This window comes from Lytechinus pictus, chromosome 8, assembly GCF_037042905.1.
Source record: "Lytechinus pictus isolate F3 Inbred chromosome 8, Lp3.0, whole genome shotgun sequence".
Lineage (NCBI taxonomy): Eukaryota > Metazoa > Echinodermata > Echinoidea > Temnopleuroida > Toxopneustidae > Lytechinus > Lytechinus pictus.
Window position 1 is genome coordinate 24,682,081 of NC_087252.1, and position 23,573 is coordinate 24,705,653.

A 23,573-nucleotide genomic window follows, 5' to 3' on the forward strand; every position below is an offset into this window, starting at 1 on the left:
CCAATGAAAGAAATAAATGGAATACACAAATTACATATGGATAAAAAAAGAAAAAAGATACTAGACCTCAAAACCCCAGACAAAGCAAGAGAAAGTAAAATACGAATAAAGGGGGAGAGGCAAATATAAAACTACATTAAGGAGTAAGAAGGTAAAATTTATATTTCCGTTTGAAAGACAGGAGTGTGGGGGAATGTTTGAGTTCATTTGATAAAGAATTCCAAAGTTTGGGTCCGACATATTGAATAGTGTTTCGTGAAAATGTGTATTTGAAATTTGGAATAAAGAGATCATTCGCTTGTCTGGTTAGACGACCAGTAAGTGATTTATTTTGTACAAAACATATTTATTAAGAAAGTTTGGCAAGAGATTATTGTAATAAGAATACATAAATATAGCAGTTTGTTTATTATTACCCACTGGGCAATTTGTTACCGATTACCAATTTTACCGGTTATTACCGGTAATATCACCCGGAAATTTGAGTAACACCAAATATTACCGTTATTACCATGTTATTACCGAAATTATAATTCCTGTTGATACCTGTTACTGTTATCACCCTGATGAAACCTACATTTACCTAGTTACAACAGGGTGATGAGGGGTAATAAGGGTAATGTTGAATGACTTTGATTGGTTATAACATTGCAAACTTTAGTAATAAGAGCAATCTTACAGCAATCCCAGCGAAATTTTCAAAGTCCAAAAAATTACTGTTATCACCCTGATGAAACCAACATTTTACCCAGTTACAAACAGGTTGATAAGGGGTAATGGGTAATGTTGAAACGCTTCCATTCCCAGACAGCAAAGTATCTGGATCACATACGGTTCTTATCTGGGATATCTGGGTCCCATATGGGCCCACATGGAACCCAGATGAAAACATATACTTGAACCCACATGGTGCCCAGATAGGACTCAGATGGAAACGAGACCTCCAACCCATGCGGAACCCATTAATATTGGGTAAATGGAGTAATATCAGATGGTACTATCAGGAAAATGCTGGGAATATTAGTTACTCATGAATATTCATTACTACAATAAATGGCCAAAATTTTAGCTAATATAGCTGTAATAATTAATGTGTTTATGTTTATGCAATGATTCCACCCAGAAAATTTTCAGAAAAATGTGTAGTTTATATATCATATTAGTCATAATCATGACATTAATTTTAGAAAAATGTTTTAGGGTTGAATAATTGTTAACCATAATTTGTCAAGTGTTGTATACTCGCTCAATATATAGAAGTAAATGACAGGGTTTGGTGGATAGGTGTAGGATAGGATTAGGATTAGGATGTAGGATTTTAGGATAGGATAAGATGATATGGCTTAGAGTATGGAGTTGTAAAAATGTGCTTCAATGACCCTAATGACACTAATTGTTTTTTTAATGAGCCGACATTAATTGGGTAATATTGGGTAAACAGAGTAATATCGGGCGGTATAAATATCATGAAAATAACTGGAAATATCGGTTACATCATACTGGGTAATATTGGGTAAATGGAGTAATATCGGGTCCGGGTAATAATGGGGAAAGATTGGTCTACTATTTCCCCGTTACTACCCACTGGTGTTACCGTGGTAATAACTACGTTATTACCTGTTACAACCCGGGTAATATCGGGTAAAATGGCCCAGTGGGTAATTTGATCTATAGTGAGTATTTTATATTTGGCAAAAAATGGTGCTGTATATATGTGTATATGTATATATGTATATCCTTGATATAATACAGTCGACCGGCTATATAGAATAGGCCTGGCAATAGTGAACTAGCTAGGCTTTTGTCAGTCAGAAAGAGTCTGGATTTTGTAATTGCCAAAGACCCCGGCCAAAGAAAATTCATGTTGCTGATGAAGTCATATCCCCAATAAGCTATTTTAATCCACCAAGCTGCACTGGAAGGTACTATTAGGCCTAATGACAATCCGCCCTAAAAGTAATGTTTTATTCATGGTTTTACCAAGGAGTTTTTACCCATGGAGGTTTGATGTAGGTATCTGGGCCTCAGTCTGATCTACCAGAGTGTCTGCGCCTCCCCAACGAAACCCTCGGCCCAGATCCATTCGAATAATATATATGCAAAGTTCACCGGGGAAGTGTGCGTTGCACACAGACGATAAGTAAGGTACCGGTATGTGTATTGGATATTCTAGCCATGCAATGCTGAAGGTTATCCACCTCAACGTGCATGCATCATCACCGACTGAAAATAGGAAGGACAAAGCCCAGTGCAGCTCAAGACGAGAATAGCGCATGCGCATTTCATTCAAGACTCATCGCTTGCTGGCCAATGATTGGCTGGACACGCTGCATTGCATTGCATACACGGCCGTACCATCGAGAAGGGGAGGATTTGTACGCTATCCGAAATGGACGATTCATTTTTGTACTGATATTTTCGGATTTTACAAGTGACTTCAATATCCCGGAATTGGATCGTTGGCATGGCCATGTTCTTTCCCCGATGCCGTGATGCAAAGTAATTTTTCGTATCGCCGGTGAGTATTCAAAATTAATTGGATATTTTTGGGTGTTAGCCATGTGGGATCCGATTCGTCGGCTATTTTTGTACGCAGTATGTATGCGAATGCGAGCTGCTATATGCGTGTTGTACTTGTAGTTGTACGTGTACTATTGCAATGCCATGTTTAGTTTTTGTGCAGCAGTTGTGTGTGTATTGAAGTGGCCGTGGCATTGTGTGGGCTCGGCCATTTGCGTGTGTCATATGGATTGCTCTTTCTAATGACAAATGTCATTGTTCAGCTCGGTGTCGTCAGTGCAAAGCAGTGCCAGTGAGCTGTGCCTGCATGGATGCATGTGGTGTGGTGCCAGATCATATTAATGAAGAGTGAACTGAGTGGAAGGGAGCTGGAGGTGCATGTGAAACGTGTTGTGGAATTAATTGCAATATTGTTTGTGATCAGTTGTTAATTGCCGTGACTCAATGTTAGCATCCAAATTATTTTTTTTTTACTGGTATCAGGCCACATTGTTCATTTTCAGAATATAGGCCTATATTAAAAAAAAAACCTTTGGGCCTTTCTTGATCTTGAAATATTTGCCTGGCCTTGCCCTTGCTTTGCACATATGGAGTCATAGGGGACACTAGATTTTTAGGGGAAAAAATGAAAAGGGAAAAAGTATTTTAAAATGAAGAAAATAAATGGAAGAAAATAAACAGAACAGGGATAATTCAAGTAAGCCTATTTAAAGTCAATAAACAAACGAAAGTCAAAGAAGAGTCATAGAAACTAAAATTCCCCTGCAATTTAATCAAGAAAAAAAAACGTGCCCCACCCCATCAAAATGTCACTCTATCCAATATCCATCCCCTGGCCTAGTGCATTTGCCCCTCACGATTTGATGCCATGATGGGTCTGCAGATGCAGATAGCCAGTATGTCAGAATCTATTGGCCTATATCGGCTGCCCAGGGGCTGTTGTTTCATAAAGCTACATGTATTAAGTTAAGGGTGACTTATGAGCTGACTGGTGATCCTTTCTTGTGGTAAATGATATTCACCATTTAATGTTCATCGGTGATTATAGCACGAACAGTAGGTTCACCAGTCGTTCTTAAAGTCACGCTCCTAACTTCCAAACAGCTAAATCATGAAATACCCACCAGATCACAGTCCAAACCAATGATGGAGGAGATGTAAAGCTCTACTGCCATAAATTTGAGGGAGAGGGGCTTAAAGAAAATTCATAAATTTCTTCCTTAAGAATGTTTTGGGAAAATACCCTTTTTTTTGGGGGGGGGGCCCGGGGGGGGGGGGGGGTGGTTCTTATGGCTCAAAAGTAAAAATGGGGAAACCTTCCATAGTGCCTTTTCACAAGGCAATTCCAGCATGGATTTGAATAAAAAAATACATCTACACTCTAGGTTGGGCTCAGGGTGATTTCACCCCCAAATTCATGCAAGAGCCTTGAAAAATAAAATAAGGTGCCCCGGTAGTCCCCTTTCACTGCAAACTATTAAATGTTACAGACTTAAGATATGTATTATTTAGCCTTCTTTTTAGGCAATAAGCCTATAGGCCTTCTTCAGGTATATGTTATGAAATGTAGCCCCCCCCCCCAAAAAAAAAGAAATCCTGATTCCCAAATGCATACAGGTACATGTATAATGCAGTTCCCAGAGGACCATTCTGAAGTTGAATAGAATGTTACACAGTGAGAGAAAAAGTTCGTAAAAAAAACAGGGGGGGGGGGGCTTGCAGGGGCAAAAAGGGGACTCCTGCTAAGCAATGTTCTGGAGCCAGGGTGGTGGCAAAGCCCATTTTGCTTCCTTGTTCATTGTTGTTCATGTTGGGTGAGACAGGGTGACATATTAGGATGTGTCACAGCATCAGGGGGGGGGGGGCAGTTGGTAATCTTAGGGAGTAAAAAAGAAGGGGGGGGGGAGAAAGAGGGCCACAGAACGGTTTGGGGCTGACTGCTGATCGAGTCAGGTGACCATACGAAAAAAATCACAATCAGTTGAGGGCATTTGTACGTTTTTTATACACCCGTCCTAGACAGGGCGTGTGGTATCACGCTCGGTGTCCGTCCGTTGACTTTTCCTTGTATTTTTGCGATAACTTCAGTTTGACTTAACCTACATGTAGGCTCACATAATTTGGTTTGTATGATACTAGCATAGATCCCAGGAAGCCTATTGATTTTTAAGTCCAAAGGTCAAGGTCACAGTGACATGTTTTCATCTTAGACTTCCGCAGTCTTTGTAAACATGGTAACTTCAGTTTAACTTAACCTACATGTAGGCTCAATATAATTTGGTGTGTATGATATAGCATGGATCCCAGGAAGCCTATTGATTTTGAGGTCAAAAGATCAAAGGTCAAGGTCACAATGACATGCTTTTATTTTACCCTTCTGAAGTCCTTGTAAACGCGATAACTTTAGTTGAACTTATCCTAGGCTCATATAATTTGAGGTGTTTGATAGTTTACTAGCATGGATCCCAGGAAGCCTATCAATTTTTGTCCAAAGGTCAAGGTCACAGTGATGTGTTTTCATATTACCCTTCTGAATTCCGATAACATTAGTTGAACTTATCCTAGGCTCATAATTTGAGGTGTATGATATTACATGTACATGTAGCATGGATCCCAGGAAGCATATCGATTTTGAGGTCAAAAGGTCAAGGTCACAGTGACTTGTTATCATCTTCTGAAGTCATTGTAAACGCAATAACTGTAGTTTAACTTTATCTATGCTCATATAATTTGGTAGTATTCATACTAGCATGGATCCCAGGAAGCCTATTGATTTTGAGGTCAAAAAGTCAAAGGTCAATGTTAGAGTGACTTCATCTTACCCTTCTGAAGTTCTTGTAAAAGTTCTAACTTCAGTTAAACATAATTTGGTGTGTATGATACCATCATGGATCCCAGGAATCCTACAGCTTTTGAGTTCAAAAGGTCAAAGGTCAAGGTCAAAATGACATAGTAGGGGGGACATTTGATATTCTGCCCCCTCGGGATTTCCGCCCATGTTCCTTCAGATTGAAAGACGAGAGTCATAACCACTAGACCACGAGGCCCCCACATTTATAGTAAAGGGCAATTCCAAGCAAAAGTGGAAATTTTCCAAAAAAATATATTGGCTCTATTTCAAATCTGGACCAATTTTTCTATCAAAACTCATATGGAATTTCATATAAAAGGGGAACATAATTAGCCACAATTTTTTTTCTTACGCATCTCCTTATAGAAGAATCCAAACCATACAAGAAATTCTATACATGGGACTACATATATTGTTTTTTACTTAATTTCAATTTAACAGAAAACTATTGCTTGTTTTGTAAAATTTTCTTTTGGATAATTAGCAAGGGAAGGGTAACCGTTAGGCAGGGCTCCACACTAACCCTTTTTTTCTACTGGTCCAACCTATTCATGTCGGACCAGTAGATACCCAGTTTTTCCATTTTTTACTGGTCCGAACCTAAAATCTACTGGTCCCCAAAATAAAGAAAACATTAAAAAAAGGCGTGAGTTTATTTTGCTGTCCTTTCTTGTTACCCCCCCCCCCAAAAAAAATGAAGGAATGAATGAAAGACAAAAAGAAAGCAAGACAAAAAGAAACAAAGGAAGAAATAATAAAAGAAAGGAAGGAAGAACAAATAAAAGGTAAAGAAAGGATAGATGTGAAGGAAGGAAAAAGAAAGAAAGAAAAAAAGAACAAAAGAAAAAAAGGAAAGAAAGAAAAAACAAAAGACAGAAAGTAATGAAAAAAGGAAAGAAGCAATAAAATAAGAAAGAAAGGGTATAAGGAAAGATGGAAAGAAGGAAAAAAGATAGAAAGAAAGAAAGAAAGAAAGGAAGAAAAAGGGTAAAGAAAGGATAAATGTGAAGGAAGGAAAAAAAGAAAGAACTGAAGAGGGAAAGGAAGGAAGGAAAGAAAGAACAAAAATAAGAAAGAAAGAACAAAAGAAAAAGAAGAAATAAAGGAATGAAGGAAAAAAAGAAAGAAGGAAAGAAATGAAGCAAGCAATATAGAAAGAAAGAACAAAAGACAGAAAGAAGGAAAGAAGCAATAAAAAAAGAAAGAAAGGGTAAAAGGAGAGATGGAAAGAAGGAAAAAAGAAAGAAAGTATTGAAAGAAGGAAGAAATAAAGAAAGGTAAAATGATAGATAGAAGGAAAGAAGGAAGGAAGCAAGCAAGCAATAGAAAAAAGAAAGAAAATGTAAAATAGATGAAAGTAAGAAAAAAAAGAAAGACCGAAAGACAAAGAAAGGAAGGAATGAGGGAAAAAAAGAACGAAAGAAGAAAGGAAAGGAAGCAAGCAGTAAAAAAAAAAAAAAAAAAGGTAAAAGGATAGATGGAATGAAGGGAAAAAAGAAAGAACAGAAAGGAAGGAATGAATGAAAGAAAGAGAGAAAGGGCTGAAAGAAGGAAGAAATAAAAAACAAGAAATGGTAAAGAAAGGATGGATGGAATGAAGAAAGAAACAAAGAATGAAGGAAATAAAGGGTAAAAAGAAGGAAAGGAAGAAAGAAAGAAGAGATAAATATAGGATGGATGGACTCAAGAATAAAAGAAAGAAAGAAATCAAAAAAGAAAGAGAAAAAGAAATAGAGAAAAATGTTAAAAGGACAGAAAGAATGAATGAACGAAAGACAAAGAATAATTAAAAAAGAAAGACAGTAACAAAAAAAATTAAAGAAGAGAGGGAAGAAACAAAGAAAGATTGAAAAGAAAGAAGGAAAGAAAGATAGAAAGAAAACAGAGGAAGAAAGCTAAAACTATCATAAATAAATTATCAGTTTCTTTTTGGCTCAATTAAGATATAGCTACGAAAGAAACCAAGTGTATCAACACACACACAAATGCATATGTGGGGCTATCATGTATTCAGACGATATCACTCGAAACCCGATCTCTTTGAACTAAAACAGAAGTGAAAATTTCTCCTTTTACTGCTTACAAATGACAGTTACCCCAATTTTTTGGAAATATGGACATTATAAGAGCTTTTCATTAGTGTGAAATGTGAATTTTTACCGTTCTGTGAGAGATTTCTGCCAGAGGTTTGCCAAGCTTCGCCAAGCTTCGTTCGTGCAGCCAGTAGAAAATTCACCATGTGGGCTGTGTGGCTGGCTAGCCATGTGTACACTGTATGTTACCCTAGTAAAAATTGCATGCGATTCATTCTGTGTGTATCCTGTGTGTGAATGACCAAATTTAACGGGAGGAAAATGGTTTGCAATTTGAGTCATGGAATATTTTTTATGTTTATGTTGGACTAGTGAATTTGACCATTTCTGGAAAAGTTACTGGCCCAACAATGGTTTTTATTACTGTTTATGTCGGACCCATAAATCTTGCTATTTTTGGAAAAATTACCGGCCCGACAATGATATTTTCTTACTGGTCTTGTCGGATCAGTAAATCTTGCTATTTCTGAAAATCTACCGGCCCGACAGTGATTTTTACCGGTCTGGGACCGTCGGACCGGCGCTAGTGTCGAGCCCTGCGTTAGGGTTGTCACAGAAACCCTGATCTATTCTGAAGGTGCCTTTAAAGTTCGGATACAGTCACTCCAACAAAACCGACTCCAAAATGACCAATGATATGCTACATGTATCCAAACATTGATTTGATCCTTCTGGAGTCTAGTAGTGACTTGACAAGCTAATTTACATTCAATGAACCTAATGGATCCCATTGTCTGATCACTGTTGCAGATGAGCTACATGTACATCGAACAACTCTTAGAAGTGCATGTGAATCTGTACAAGTATGGACAGTGAGAAAGAGGACCAAGGTAAGTGAAGCTCTTGCTCTAATTATGCTTTATAGTTGCCTGTGACTCCATTTCATGATCTTCCTTCCTGGTTGGCTCTTCCATTGGGGTAATTGGACAGTATTGATAACAAAATTAAAGAAAAATTTGTTCAGATTCGGGGGTTGGTCAAACAGATTTATTATATGGACCTACCATTGGATATTTTCAGAGTAATTGGGAACTTTAAAATCCTTTGGTATCTGTACCAAAGGACACAGCTACATGTACACTGTACAGACACTTTCAACATCAAACACTCCCCCCCCCATTGGTGTCAGTAATGAGAACACAAGTCTGCATACATGTACACTTCAAGGTCACCTACATGTAAATTTGTTCTGATGCACATTGGGAAAGATGTACGAAGTAGATCTACATGTAATACTAGATAGTGTCAATTTACATCTCAGGATGCCAGTCTACGTACACATCTGTGCTTGAGAAACACTTGGAAGCAATACCTGGATATATTCAAGAAGTATATTTCATAGCATTTCCCTGCTTTTCCAACTTTCACATTTTCCTCAAAAATTATTGCAGCAGTATTTACCAGTATTGGCTACTGGCAGTATTTCTCAGTTCTCACTCTGGCAAACACTGCATTAAAGGGAAAGGTTCACAAATTACTGAACTACAAATTAGTGAGCTTTCCAGTTCTTTTAATGTTGTTTAGGAAGTAAATCAAATGACCCAATGTCCAGGAGCTCTTCTCATATGCTCTCACGAACCAAACCCGGCTGATTTCTGTATGCAGTGCTTGTGACTCAGCTAGCAGAATAGAATCCATTTCTCATTTATATAACCTTTTTAGCATCTTTTATGCAGTATTTCAAGTATCTTTCGTGACCTTAAAGGGAGGTACATTGTACTGGACAAAGAGAATTCACAGATCTACAGTATGCTAAGGTCAAAGACCACCAATGCTCGGGTTTCAGGAATGGAAACAAAAGATATTAAAAAGAAACTCTCTGAAATGTGTATGGAAATAGGTTGTAATATGTAGGTCTCAGCCATTGGAGAGTTTGTGAAGGTCGTGATCAAAGGTGGTCAGGGAATCTCACTGCCTGATGCATTAGACTTGATCCGAGACTTAGCATGTCTGGGAATCAGAATTGAGGAAACAGCCTTGTGGGCAAGGTGGGGGTCAGTGAGGTCATCGATCACTTAATACAAAACTACAAGGAAGGCGAATAACAGATCTACACATCTACAACTATCTCAAAACTAAATGTCAATTAAACCAGTCAACACTTTAATGTACAACTAGGAAAGTTCCTTTGAAACATTAACCTCCTGAATGTGAATTTACAGGATCTTTGTACATCGCATTGTCTTCTTCACAGCATTAACAAGTTTTTCCCAGTATTTCCCACCTGGGAGGGAAACACCTATTAAAATTCCTGAGAAATTGCCATCAACTCCACAGACTCTGAACTGACCAATAAGTTGTATCATTTGAATTACAGTGATAGCTCTGTGTGGTGTTGACTATTGAGTCAGCTATTGTTGATAAATATGTAGGCATCAATTCCATGCCCCTTGTCTATTCTTTCAACTCCTGTTTTATAGCCATTTTAGTCTTTGTCTTTATATACACTTTCGTATCTTTTGTAGCTATCTTTGTACTGCTTGTTTGCTTAACAGGAATCATCTGTTGGTCTGAAGGTCAATATTCAAGCAATGTTCCTTGAATTGCATTCTTTAGGGTACTAGGGGTAATCATGTCTTATCTTGTTTGATTTTCTTGAGAATTTTATAAGAATTTGTTGAGTTCAAGAGTTTTACCGCAATGCAGTGCAAGTCCAAGCGTTAAAAGTATAAATTCTGTCTTTCTTGATAGTGTTTGGTATATTTTTGACAGTTACATACAGGAAGGTACAACAAAAATAAATGAACAGCTCCATGGATATTACATACATGTAGTGTTGGAGTATGTCACCTTTTTAGTTTACCCCCCCCCCAAAAAAAAAAGAACTATAGATGCCAATGTTGGGGCCCGTTGCAGAAAGAGTATGCTGTTAAGTGCAACTCGTGAAAGCAAGCAAACTCCCTAGTATGTATGTTTCATTGGTTGAAAATTAAGTTGTGTTTGATTTTCGTTTTCATTTGCATTTCATTGTAACTCTTTATTCAACAGGCCCCTTCTCACACAGCATTTGCTTCTGCAGATTTTGCACTTTTCTGTCATTTTATTTGACTATACAGCTTAAGTTTGTCCGTGTGTACTGCTAGGGCTTCAAATGTTAAGTTTGCAGTAGTGTAGAAGACACTTTGATGCCATTACAAGGATGAAACAGCTCATGATTTTGGGGATAGTACAATGGAGGATCTTGTCTTAACAAACTTTGCACATATTGTACATGTATGTAAGTGTATGGTAGCAAAATGAATGTTGACCTACATGGTATAGGCACTTCCATTGGTGCTTGATATCCCTGAGAGAGTGACTTCCAAGCCAAAGGTCATCTACAGTGTCATTGATAGTGCTGTATCAGAGGGTCCTGGCTGGTCTAGTGCAGTACACTTTGATACAAGGCCAAATCTTTATAGGGAATAAGCAAGATACATAAATGTTGACCTTTTCATTATGTGCAATTCCATGAGAGCTACATGTATCTTATCCCTGTGTGAGTGACTACCAAGCCAAAGTACACAGAGTGTAGTTCAAACCACTTCACCTAATTCAGGGTCTTAGCTGAGCTAGTGTAGAACACACATTGAAGAGTAGATACAGTTGAGGCCAGAATTTTACATACACCCAGGAAATTCAAACAAAAGTTGACACTTGCCAAACATCATAAGATTTACTGTATCTTATGAAATATTTGTGCTATCATGACGAATTTGATATCAAACAAATTAGTATGTCATGCCCCTTCATCACATTGTTTTGTCATCAGGAACTGAAAAATATTTAGGTGTCATTTTTTCCCCAAGAATCTCCATATTTTAGACAAATTAAAAATAAAAACTTTCATATTTGTGCAGAATTGTGCTAGTTACTTCTCAACACAAACATTTCAGATTACAATTTTTGTTCAGTGGTGACGTATCATGATAGAAAATGTAATATGAATTTATATATTTCTATGAAACAACGTTTAAAAATATAATAAACAAACAATAGAATACATTTGGCATGAATATTAATTTTTTCCTTCAAAGAAAATTTCACCTGAAATATACTTTAATAGCAACGGCATCCAGAACATATAAAAGAGCTTAATATGCTCTTTCATTTGATACCAAATTCGTCATGGTATTATTTTCATTTCTGAAGATATAGTAAATTTTACGATGTTTGGCAAGCGAACAGATTTCACTGAATTTCATGGGTGTATGTAAACTTTTGGCCTCAACTGTATAAGGGAATGAATTTTCAGTTTGTTTAGCAAAATGTGGAATTGTCAGTATAGGCACTTCCATCATTGCCTGTCTTATCCCTGAGAGTGTCTTTCTCAAGCCAAGCATGGGTGACTTGCAGTCTCGTTGATACTGATATATCTGATGAGGGTCCTATTGGAGCTATACATGTAAAACACACTTTACAAGTCCAAACAGTGGGATATTCTTAGAAAAGGGAATAAGTTTTTATCTTCAAATTCAAAGTTTGTTTTAATAATAACAAAAAAAATGTTAACCGTTTCCTTCTTCATGTAGGCACTTCTACCTGTGCTTATCTTATCCCTGAGACAGTAACTACCAAGCCAATGGTCATCTGCAGTGTTATTGATACCGCTGTATTTCATGAAGGTCCTGCCTGGCTGAGCTACATGTAGTGTAGAATGCATTTTGATACAAGGCCAAACAGCTGGATATTATTAGATACATGTAGGAAATTTACTACATTTGTTTTATCTTAAAATTCAGTTTGTTTTTAGTAACAAAATGTTGACCTTTGCATTATAGGCACTTCTGTCAGTGCTTATCTTATCCCTGAGAGAGTGACTACCAAGCCAAAGGTTACCTGCACTGTCGTTGATACCGCTGTATCTGAGAATGGTCCTGGCCGAGCCACCAAGACCTTGCCTGAAGGACTGGAGGTGCGTGACTCCGGGATCTCAGGAGCTGGCCAGGGTGTCTGGGCAGGGAGAGACTTTGAAGAAGGAACACGTTTTGGTCCCTACCAAGGCGAGCAGGTGGACAAAATCACTGGCTACCAAAGTGGCTATGCATGGGAGGTACGTTGATTGAAGAAAATCTTTCCAAGAGTGAAGTGTTGGGAATAACAGTAAGGAATTCCTTATTTATACCTTGTATTCAGATTTAATTTTAAGAAGAATCTCTAATATAGAAAATTAAATTTACTAATTGAAATTGTGAGTGAAAAAATGTTGCATTTTACTAAGGTCTTTGGAATTTGTCTAAATTATGGTAATTTAGGTCGTTGATAGCGGTACACATGGCAACTACACGTTCCTACACACTGTCCTACACGGACCATGCTGGCAGAGCACGTCGTCTACGCGGATCAACAGGGTGTCAATACAGATCAACACGGCAGCTACATGGATCATCTTGGATTGCTCTGCCGACATGACAGTCCACAGATGATGCTGGATGTTTTTGGCCTCCCACAAAACTGCTGTATTGGCCTCATGGACGTCCATGGTCCTCCAAGGATGCCAAGGCGTCTACACGGATCTCTCCATTCCAGATTTGATGCGGGGGTTGTCCGCCGTCTATTTGTGGCTGGGGCTTAAGTGGGTTTTAAGAGTGTACAACTCTGTTGCCTACCATCACTTTCATGCATACTTGTACTGTTTGCTCTTTTAAATTTTGATACCAGATAAGAAGTGACGGAGGCCAAGGAGAGGTCATCCATTGCATAGATGCCGGGGACGAGGCCAAGAGCAATTGGATGCGCTACGTCAACTGCGCCTGCAAGGAAGTAGACCAGAACCTGAGGTCGTACCAGGATGGTGAAGACATCTTCTACATTGCCTACAAACCTATCAAGGCTGGAACAGAACTCTTGGCGTTTTATGGAGAGGAGTATGGGAGAAAGTTGGGCATTGAGATGGAACCTTCCACAGGTAGCCCACTGCATTGATAATCAAAATCATTGTTTCAAATTACAAGTTCAGATCTGACACTTCATTTTTGAAGCGAGTTTTAATATAATGCATAACATGATGTACATGTATGTAAGATTTATATGCTGGATGAAAGCCATGCTAGTTTAATATTTATGTGACAAGTGAATTTTCTACATAGTTTAATATCACAGACCCTACATGTACAATGACCGCTATTCTTTAAATATTAATGATATCACTTGTATAATGACCCCTTTGGGATCCTATTTTCGTCGTTTCCCACCAGTTGCTACCGGAGACACTCACTTGTGCAACATCTGCGGCCAGCTTCTAACATCTGTTGAGTTTTTGAGTCGTCACCTGAAGTATGTCCATCAGAGCCGCTATGGCATCCCCTCCATGTACAACATGAATGCTGATGTTTCTGAATGTAAGTATAGATGAATTTGACTTCAGAGCTCTGCAACTTGCGACTGTCATAACTGGGGGCTTCCAAAGAACAATAAACGCACCTTGAATAGATTATACGATGGGCCAGGTGGGTGTTTCATAAACCTGTTTGTAAGATACGAATGACTTTACGCACAACTGCTGATCCTTTCTTGTTCTATGTGGTATCCCTATATAATTGATTTATGACCTAAGAACATGTTCCCGTTGTGCGCAACCTTACAAACAGCTTTATGAAACACCCACCAGGTACATTTCTATGTCAATGCATAAATTTTCATTTGTAAGGGATACTTGAAGCTCCCTAGTTAGAAATTACCATAAAAAACAGCACCCAAACCGAATTCTGTAGTCAAACTTGGATTTGGGATTTCATGGCGATTGCTCCTGCAATGATTTGTGTGTTTCATGATACGTGCGACACCAATGGTCATCATTGAAGCCTTGTTGATTGCCTGCTTTTGTTTGAGGACATACAAATAGCATGGGCACGAGTGAGAATTAAGATTTAAAGAAAACTTAATAAAGTATTTAATAGAAATAGCGGAACTGTGAATCCCAAGCACAGGAAAGAGTACCTTAAGGATTAATCAGTAGCACTACAAAATAATTCCCAAGAATATTGTAATGGTTATAAGGGTCCCCTTTATTACTGCACTGCAAGAATCTTAAGAATTTGAGGAGGTTTATTTACTCATACCCCATGCTACATTCATTTTATTTCTATCTTCTCTTATTGATGTATCTTACATTAGATTTAAAATCAGTCAAGCAAGGCAAGGACCTACTGGAGAAAGCAATTAGCAAAACTGACACAAGTAAGTTTTGCCCAAGATGATAATGATTATAATACCTTTTTAATAGCACTGTATACTTTGAGGTGACATCTCATGGTATTTTACAGATATATCTTACCCGGCCATGTTGTCTCTCCCATGTTTAGAGTAGCCATTCAGACAAGGCCCTGTGTCTGTTATGATATGTTTATATCACCCCCCCCCCCGCCCTTGACTGTAAAAAGACTAATCGCGAAAAGCTGGGTGAATGAGAGCTCAGCCACAGGGCCTTTAGAAACCTGACTTGGATCTCTTATGTTAAACCATTGTTTCCCACTCGTGATCACTACTTGTGAGGTAGCGGCTAATCAGCGAGCGTTACATTTCGCACCAATGAACCCATACCAGAGAAGTGAATGTACGGGGTCCCATGACGTCATCAGCATCGCCAATGGAGATGGGTGCTATGGCATGTTGAATTACAGCAAGTATGAAAGCCAGGTTTCAAAAGGCCTCGTGACTGAAGTCGCTTGAATGCACATTCACTCCGTCTTGCCAACTCTCTTCTTCGATCGCTAGTCTCGAGTTACCCATCTCAACGAGGGTTATAGCAGGGATGCCAGAGTTCCGGCTATAGCCGGAATTCCGGCTTTTTCATTTTTTTTACCTTAAGTTCCGGCTGGTCGAGTTTTCTTAGGCCGGACAGAACTGTCAACGTTCACTGAGATGTCTTTGCTCCGTACGGCTGTTATATGTACCTAAGCTATTGTACAAGAAAAAATCCTGTGATATAATGGAATTAGACTCGTACGAGCCGGTCAGTTAAACGCTAGTTTTAATCAAGGTTTTTTGTGCGTGTGTGTGTATATGGTCTTATTTTGCTAGACTGCACTGTATGTATGTGATTGGTGGTGACTGATCGCCGTACATTATAACGTGTATGGATTCTGAACGTAACTTTGAATTTTGATAAAACGACTGTATTTGAGTCTAGTGTAATACCAATGCGATAGTGGCATGGGGTAGCATGGCCATGCATTCGCTGCGCGATGTGTATGCCTATACCGGCTGTACACAGTGTTTTCGCGCTCCCGTTCAATTAACGTTTTTCTACTGAGCTGATTCTCCGTTTCGATTGTGGATTTAATCATAATTTTTCAACAAGTATGGATGTTGAAAGAGGAACCAACATTAAGCAAATAGACAGTGGAATCAAGAACAAATTCCAGTGGAAGTGGTTGGAGAACAAAGACAATAGTGGAACGTTTCTCTCGGATTATTTTTTCATGAATTAATTGTAAGTTGAGGCTTTGCAACATAAAAAAATGCCCAAAACTTTAGCTAAATTTTTGGGAAAATGATCCCTAAAATAGGCTCAGATTGCATCAGAGACCATTTAGAACCCTAGAGCTTCCAGGGCCCTTGGGCGGGACCTGGACCCCGGCCGAATGGGACTTCGCGCTCGTCATGTGCGCTTCGCGCACATAAAAAGTTCAGGCCCTGGGACCATTTGCCACTGGCATCCCTGTTATAGCCAAGTCACAAGGTTTTGTCAAAAGGCCATGTGTAGAAGTCATTGTCAATAAATGGTTTATTTCCTTTTGGTCTAGTGCCAATTTGTCAAATTCCCAACTCGTCTACTATCACTTGGTCTACCATCAGTTCGTCCGCTATCCATGTGGTCTAATTGCCATTTCGTCCATTTACCATTTCGTCTAATAACCTGTTGGTCCAATGGCCATTTAGTCCATATACCATTTGGTCTGGTTGGACTAAAAGTGTTAATTGCAAGAAATGAATGAAAAGAAAATGGATATTAGACCAACTGGTTATAAGACGAAATGGTCATAGACGAACTGGTGATTAGACAAAGTTGTTATTGGACCTAATGGCTGTTAGAAAAAATGTTGATGGACAGAATGGCATTAGACTAGATGAAGGTAGACCATGTGATGAGTGGACGAGTTGGCAATAGACGAATCGGCAGTTTACCGTCATAAACCCATTTATTTTCTGTGATACATGTAGATATCAAGGTTACTATCCTTAATACATACCGTGACTGATTCCTTTTCAGGTCCTAATACGTCAACAGAGAAAGCTGCAAGTAGGAAGTCAAGACTAGGTTCTTCAACAACACAAAGAGGTCAGTCTTTCACCCAGTTTATATTCATTTGGCCTACAAGCAGTTGGTCCACTTCTAAGATAGTCTTATACCCCATAATTGAGTGTAATCATTGAGATAGTCTGGTCTATCATTGGTGTAATCACTGAAACTGAAACTTACTAAACATTGTATTGTGTTTTAAACTTTCTGGTAAGCAGCTCATCAGTGAAATTGATTTCAATAATTGAACAGTGTATCTGTGGTATTAAGCTTTACAGGGTTATTACCATTATCTCGGGAAGAGAACGGATGAGGGGGGAGGGGGCTATCTTTTACATACTTCAAAATTGCCTAAAATATATATTTGTGAAGATTGTACATATAAGCAATGCCCACACTGAGTTTCTTCTTCTTTTCTTCCTCAATTTTTCTAAAGATTCTACATGTAAGCACACTGGTCAGGTCCACCAGATCTTCAAAGGGTCCGGGTACCCCGAAGAAAGATTCTGAAGACTTGGTCCACCGTGACAATGACAAGAAGAAGGAGGTTGAAGAATTTCTTGTCCCTTTTCTCTGTCCATTCAAATCACTGTAAAAAGCTGAATATTCTTTCATTTCTGCTTGCAGCTATCAAATCCACCAAACCTTCAAAGGCTCCAGGTACCCCGAAGAAAGATTCTGAAGACTTGGTCCTACTGGACAATGACGAGGAGGAGGAGGATGATATCAGGTTGGCCGGTAGCGGCAGCAGCAAGCATACCACCTGGTCTCTGAAAGCTGATTCAGATGATGACCTTGGAGACACAGAGGCTGCACCAGGTACCTAATTTGCCAAAGCCCCTTGCGATTAAATTGCATTATTTCAACAGCTCTTTACTGTAGCTGTTCAAGAGTTTCATCAAGACTTACATTTGTAATTTTGCCACCATCGTAACTGGTAACCTGGATTTTGGTCGGCTGTTGAGCCCCATTACCATGATAGTTGCCATCATGGCAAAGTTACAACAGTTGCTGTTTGTCCATTATGAACTGGGCCCATGGGGTTTGGTGATAGGGATATTCCAGGGGAGCATTTCATCGACACTTGTCATCTTACAAGTCGTCACATCTGACAACTTACTTGATTTTGATTGGCTGAGAAGCACTTTTACCATGGCAATCGTCTGATAAAAGAGGTCTTGTCAGGTAAAACGTCTGACCTTTTATGAAATGTTCTCCAGGGGAGCATTTTAACGAAGAAATTTGTCAGCCAATCAGATGCAATGATTTCCAGTAGCTGGGATCGACTGTTGGTGAGAATCACTGACAAAAATCTTCACGAAATGCTCCCCATGTTACCTTCCGTAACAACCTCATCAAAATATGAAGTTGGCTGTTTCACATCACACAATGATCATCCCTGCACTGAGTCACATAAGAAGCCAGTTAATAGTACATGGTTAGTACCAAAAAGATCCCAAATCTAGCGCTGATTTAAGATGTACTTAACAGTTTGACAAGTAGTCTTGCATTTTGGTCCAAAGAGTGGAAGTCAAGAAGCTTTAGGATGTCTTTCTTAGCATAATTCTCACGTCACACAATGTTTATTCCCGCACTGAGTCAAATACACAATCACTCCATAGATGCTGAAAAGTCAATTAAAATATATGGTTAGTACCCAAAAATCTCAAATATGATTTTGACAAGCACTCTCGCATTTTGGTTCAAAGAGTGGAAGTCAGTAAGCTTTAGGATGTATTTCTTAGCATTGTTTTTGGTTTGCATGCAAGCTAATGTATTGCCTATTTTTGGTTATGGGTATATTTTGTTGATCTTTTTGTAAATGTGCTGTATTTTCGCTGTATGTTATAGAGTTTAATAGATGTTTTTTTTTTAAATATAGAATTTCAACCTTGTTTGTGTTTTCACAAATTGCATGACTCATTCTCTTCTTTACACTTAATCCTGTTAGATATTTATGAGCTTCATTTTCATATTTGCATTATATATACTTTACTTTTAATTGAATTCAATAAAAAAATGATAATATACAATATTTTCTTACCTCATTGTAAATGCCTTATTTCAGACTTTTTTTTAGTCTTATCAATGAAAATTGCATGTGAACACTTGCCCATCATCAAAATTTTTGCACTTTATAGTATAATGAAAATTTTGCCTAGATCTGCCAGCCATAGATTATTCTAAATTTGACACAGAATCAGCCTCACATAACCTTGTATATACTTACCACAAAGCAATCATGCATACAGTACACACAGGCATAGATGGAGACACACAATACCCCCCACAGGCATATAGGGAGACACACAATACCCCCCCATGCCAATCCATCCCCAAGAGCTTAATCTAAAGGCCTCCACACATCATGTGATTGGTCAATGATCTACTGATCTGTATACTTACTGGATAGGCGGTCAAGCGGCATGGACTAAAGCCGGTGCCTGCCATCTTAGGAACACCAATGCAGCTACATGTACATGTAGTCTTCAGATCAGTGGGCCAGACTGGACGAGATAGAGTCCTTGGTCCTGCTTCATAAAAGAATTGTTATAATAAAAGGTGCAGAATTTCCATAACAATTCTACCATCAGCCAATGAAATCGAATGATCTCAGTAGCTTTAAAACTGCAAATTTGTTATTTTAACATGTTTTATAAAACACATCCCTGGGCCCCATCTTACAAAGAGTTGCGATTGATCCAATCAATCACAGCTATGGATGGTCAGCAACGTCAACATCTACTATGCATGTTTGTTCAAAATATTTACTATGATGTATATTCATTCATTCATTTTATTGTTGTTGAAAATTCACTGTGCTTCTCTTTGTTTACAACAGGCATTAGGCAAATTTCCTGTAGAAAAAATAGGACATTGATGGATATCCATACAGTTGCTATTGATTGGATTAATCGTAACTCTTTGTAAGATAGGTCCCAGGTGTAGGATTTTAATCTGCTTGTCAGCATGTCTCTCCGTCTCTCATGCTTTGTAGAGAACCTAATGCTGTGTTCTTCTCTTCTGTTTTTTTGGTTCAGACCCTGTGGTGTGCACGTGGTTTGAAGATGTACAAGATTGGGCGGAGGGGTTGATAGGTGAGCTGAATGCTGAATGCATGTGATACTCCCGTTAACACTTCAAATACTAGACTAACAATTTATCAAAATGTTACTGAAAAAAATAACCAAACTATATCTCTCTATCTCTAAAGTTTTTTTCCTATTCGTCATTAATTGAAGGGATAATGGATGCAATGTAATAGGATAAAATGTGATATTCTTGTCAGATTTATTACCAAACTAACAATATGTAAAAGGACTACTTCCTGCCCCCCCCCCCTTCCAAAAAAAAACAAAAGATAATTCAAAAATATATAGAGAAATATGTGTGTAAGGAGTAGATGAATACAAATTAAAAAAAATATTACAGTTTTAAAAAATCATGAAAATTTAAAAAATGCCACAAATTTTGCCTCATTTTGCTGTGGATTGAGGTTGTTGTAGAGTTTTGGGAATGATTTATCAATTTTTTTACAGAAGTGTTGTAATCTATGAAATCATTGCAAGAAGAAAAAAAGAAGCAAAAATCATTTCTGGAAGTTAAGTCACAAAGTGTTTTCTTCAACCTCTCCTCGTTAAGAAAGGGGATATTGAATGTCCTTTCCTTATTACCTTCATTTAAAAAAAAAAATGTGTCTGTAAACATATGAGGCTTTTTTTTTTACTTTTCAGAAGTTAAAACTTCCTCTTCACACTATTGATATTAAACATCTAACATTATAAAGTTTGGTAACAAATTTTGTGCTAACATTAGTCTTCAAGCCAATGATCCCATTCATCCTAATCTTGGTGTTTAGAAAGGAAGATATATAATCTATACGTATATTATTCTTGCACTAGAGTACATTGCATGATTTTCAACTATGTTTCAACGAATTTATGCACGATTTTATGTCCACGTGATAGACTGCATGCTTTAGAATCTATATTTAGATGATAATTCTACCACTACCATTGTTATGCAATACACATTGACATACTTCGGGGCATGTCCAAACCATCTCTTTTCCTTTTCATTAACACGTTGGATAATGAGCCTGTGCATATATGAGTGCTGGAGTCTATGGAAAACATGTGTTATATTGCAAAATCATCCAGTCTCCAACGGGTTAATCAAGGAAATTGAATATACATGGTTTCAACCATTCTTTTAGATAATTTTTGTTCATTTAAAATTGGTTGATATTTGGAAACATAGCAATATGTATCGGGCACAGAATATCTTGGACATGTCTCTGAACCACAAGCTAATCTCATAATTATACTTATTTAGCACATTAATTATTTTGCACTACGTTTATATCACACCCACGCATGGTGCCCAAGTGGGCAGGTTGGACATGTGGGGCTCTTGACACAAAAGTCAGTGATTGATCGTAGAGTAAATTTCATGATTGATTGCTGATAATGATCACAGTATTAAATATAAAGTGTCAATATCTAGTACCAGTCACCATTCTAAAAGTCACTCTTAACTTATGAACAACTTTATGCAACGGCCCCCAGGAATGGATCCTCTAGCCATTTTGGTGCTTATCATTTGGTCTTATGCTACAGTCAAACTGGCTGATGGTATGTCACTGGTAACAATGCGTTGGACTGGAGCTGGTTCCACCAATATGAAACAGTGAAATATAATCTAAGCCGACCCATTGTCATTGGCGACAACGTATTATTCTTGTCGGTCTGATGTACTCCAAACTGACTCATTGTCTGTTCCTTGTCAGTCTGGAGTCCGTTTTGCCAGTTTAAAATAGTGAAATCTACTCAAAACCAACTATTTAATGTCATAGATAATAACATACAGTAATAGCCTTGTCAGTCTGGAGTCGGTTTTACCAGTGTGGCTGTAGCATAATTCCCGGGTAATCTAACACTAGGGGCCGTTTCATAAAGCTGTTCGTAAGTTAAGAGTGACTAAAAGAATGACTGGTGATCCTTTCTTGCGGTACATGATTTTCACCACTAAATGTTCATTGGTGATTATTCAGTGCACAAGAAAGGTTCACCAGTCGTTCTTAAAAGTCGCTCTGAACTTACGAACAGCTTTATGAAATGCCCAACTGGGATGTAGAAGAGGACGGTACTTCTGTGGAACAAGGTCCCTGGAGAAAACATTCTTCCATAGACTTTGTGACTTGTCCAAGGCCAAGGCTGGTAAAAATTTGTCTTGATGCCGGCTTCAACTACATCCCTGCTTAATACCCTATAGTAAACCCATATTTCCTCTTGTTGATGTGGTATAATTATGATTTGGTCCATTCTTTATCCACTACCATATTCAACTAATGATGTCCCTGAACCACTAAGACATTCAACCATATACAAGCTGGGAAAAGACAAAATGACAATTCACTTGGTAAAATTCTTAACAGCATGATACTAATAATGTTATTCTAACTTGTTAACTTCATTTCAAACGTTAACTATACACTTCTGTAATATGGTAGACCTGATTTTCTTTTCTTGTTGTACTTCTACAGATCTTGATGATGGTGAAGATGATGATGAGGTCAAAGGAAGCAGTGGGAAACTGTCACCTGAACCGGATGACAATGGTAAATTTCTGTCATATATTCACTTTTATTGATTTATAATCATATATTAACTTTGCATCATTTGAAGTGTTTAAGTGATTTTGGCAGTAAAGTCATACAGTTATATTTACAATGAGCATTAATTACACTTAAAGGGATGGTCCAGGCTGAAAATATTTATATCTAAATACATAGAGTAGAATTAACTAAGCAAAATGCTGAAAATTTCATCAAAATCGGATAACAAATAATAAAGTTATGGAAGTTTAAAGTTTAGCAATATTTTGTGAAAATAGTCATCATGAATGTTTATTAGGTGGGCTGATGATGTCACATCCCCACTTTCCATTTTCTTATGTTATTACATAAAATCATAATTTTTTCATTATTTCATACTTGTGTGAATAATATGTCTCCCTTATTATGAAATAAGTTGCAGCAATGAATATCTAATGCACTAAATCAGTTGTCAATCCAATTTTTCTAGTTCTTGGAGGAAAAAATTTGAATAAACCTAATTTCATATAATAAAATACAAAAGAACAAGTGGAGATGTGACATCATCAGCCCACCTAATGAATATTCATGATGACTGTTTTCACAAAATATTGCTAAACTTTAAAATTCAATAACTTTGTTATATTTCATCCGATTTTTATGAAATTTTCGGCATTTTGCTCAGTGAATTCTACTCTATTTATTAAGCTATACATACTTACAGCCTGGACCATCCCTTTAAAGGCCTTTATTCAGGACTTTTTGCATTTACTACGGGGAAACTCTACAACGCCCTAATTCCTTTGAAATTGCAAGTCAATTCACAAAGGAGAACTGAGAGCTTTTGGCGAAAGTTGGTGGACTGGGACAGCATCAAAATCTCTTGACTCTGGACAAAACATTTTTGCAATTGTTCATACGGTGCAAATCTTGGGATGATCTGCTATCCCAGTCCACCAACTTTTGACAAAAGCCTCTCAGCTCTCCACTGTGATTTTAATTGCATTTTCGAAGGAATCAATACGGTGTAGAGGGTTTCCCCGTAGTAAATGGGGAAAATCTCTATTCTCAGGTTAAGTGAGCATTACTTGAATACAAATATAGTCTCAAAAGGTGCACTAGACTTGAAAGAAAGAAGAAAAGTCATGAAATAATGAGGCATGAGCTCTTCATATTACAGATTCTTCGCCAAAATATGTTGGGGTTCTCTGAACTCAAATAGTGGCCACTGGAGACTGGTTCTATAATACATGTTCATTTCAAAAGAAAGACAATTTGTTGGCCATTAAA

The 23,573-nt window shown here is 37.8% G+C and overlaps 1 protein-coding gene across 1 annotated transcript in view; it reads left to right on the top strand.

Annotated features, from left to right (window-relative positions):
• Window positions 1-2,294: 2,294 nt before the first annotated feature.
• Window positions 2,295-23,573, top strand: part of LOC135155120 (uncharacterized) — a 33,025-nt gene continuing 11,746 nt past the window's right edge. The window contains exons 1-10 of the mRNA XM_064103826.1: window positions 2,295-2,518; window positions 8,215-8,294; window positions 12,225-12,496; window positions 13,105-13,351; window positions 13,641-13,784; window positions 14,560-14,622; window positions 16,658-16,726; window positions 17,315-17,506; window positions 19,729-19,785; window positions 22,233-22,307. Coding sequence (XP_063959896.1) covers window positions 8,270-8,294; window positions 12,225-12,496; window positions 13,105-13,351; window positions 13,641-13,784; window positions 14,560-14,622; window positions 16,658-16,726; window positions 17,315-17,506; window positions 19,729-19,785; window positions 22,233-22,307 — 1,144 coding nt within the window. The 5' untranslated portion in view covers window positions 2,295-2,518; window positions 8,215-8,269. The remainder of the gene's footprint in view (window positions 2,519-8,214; window positions 8,295-12,224; window positions 12,497-13,104; window positions 13,352-13,640; window positions 13,785-14,559; window positions 14,623-16,657; window positions 16,727-17,314; window positions 17,507-19,728; window positions 19,786-22,232; window positions 22,308-23,573) is intronic.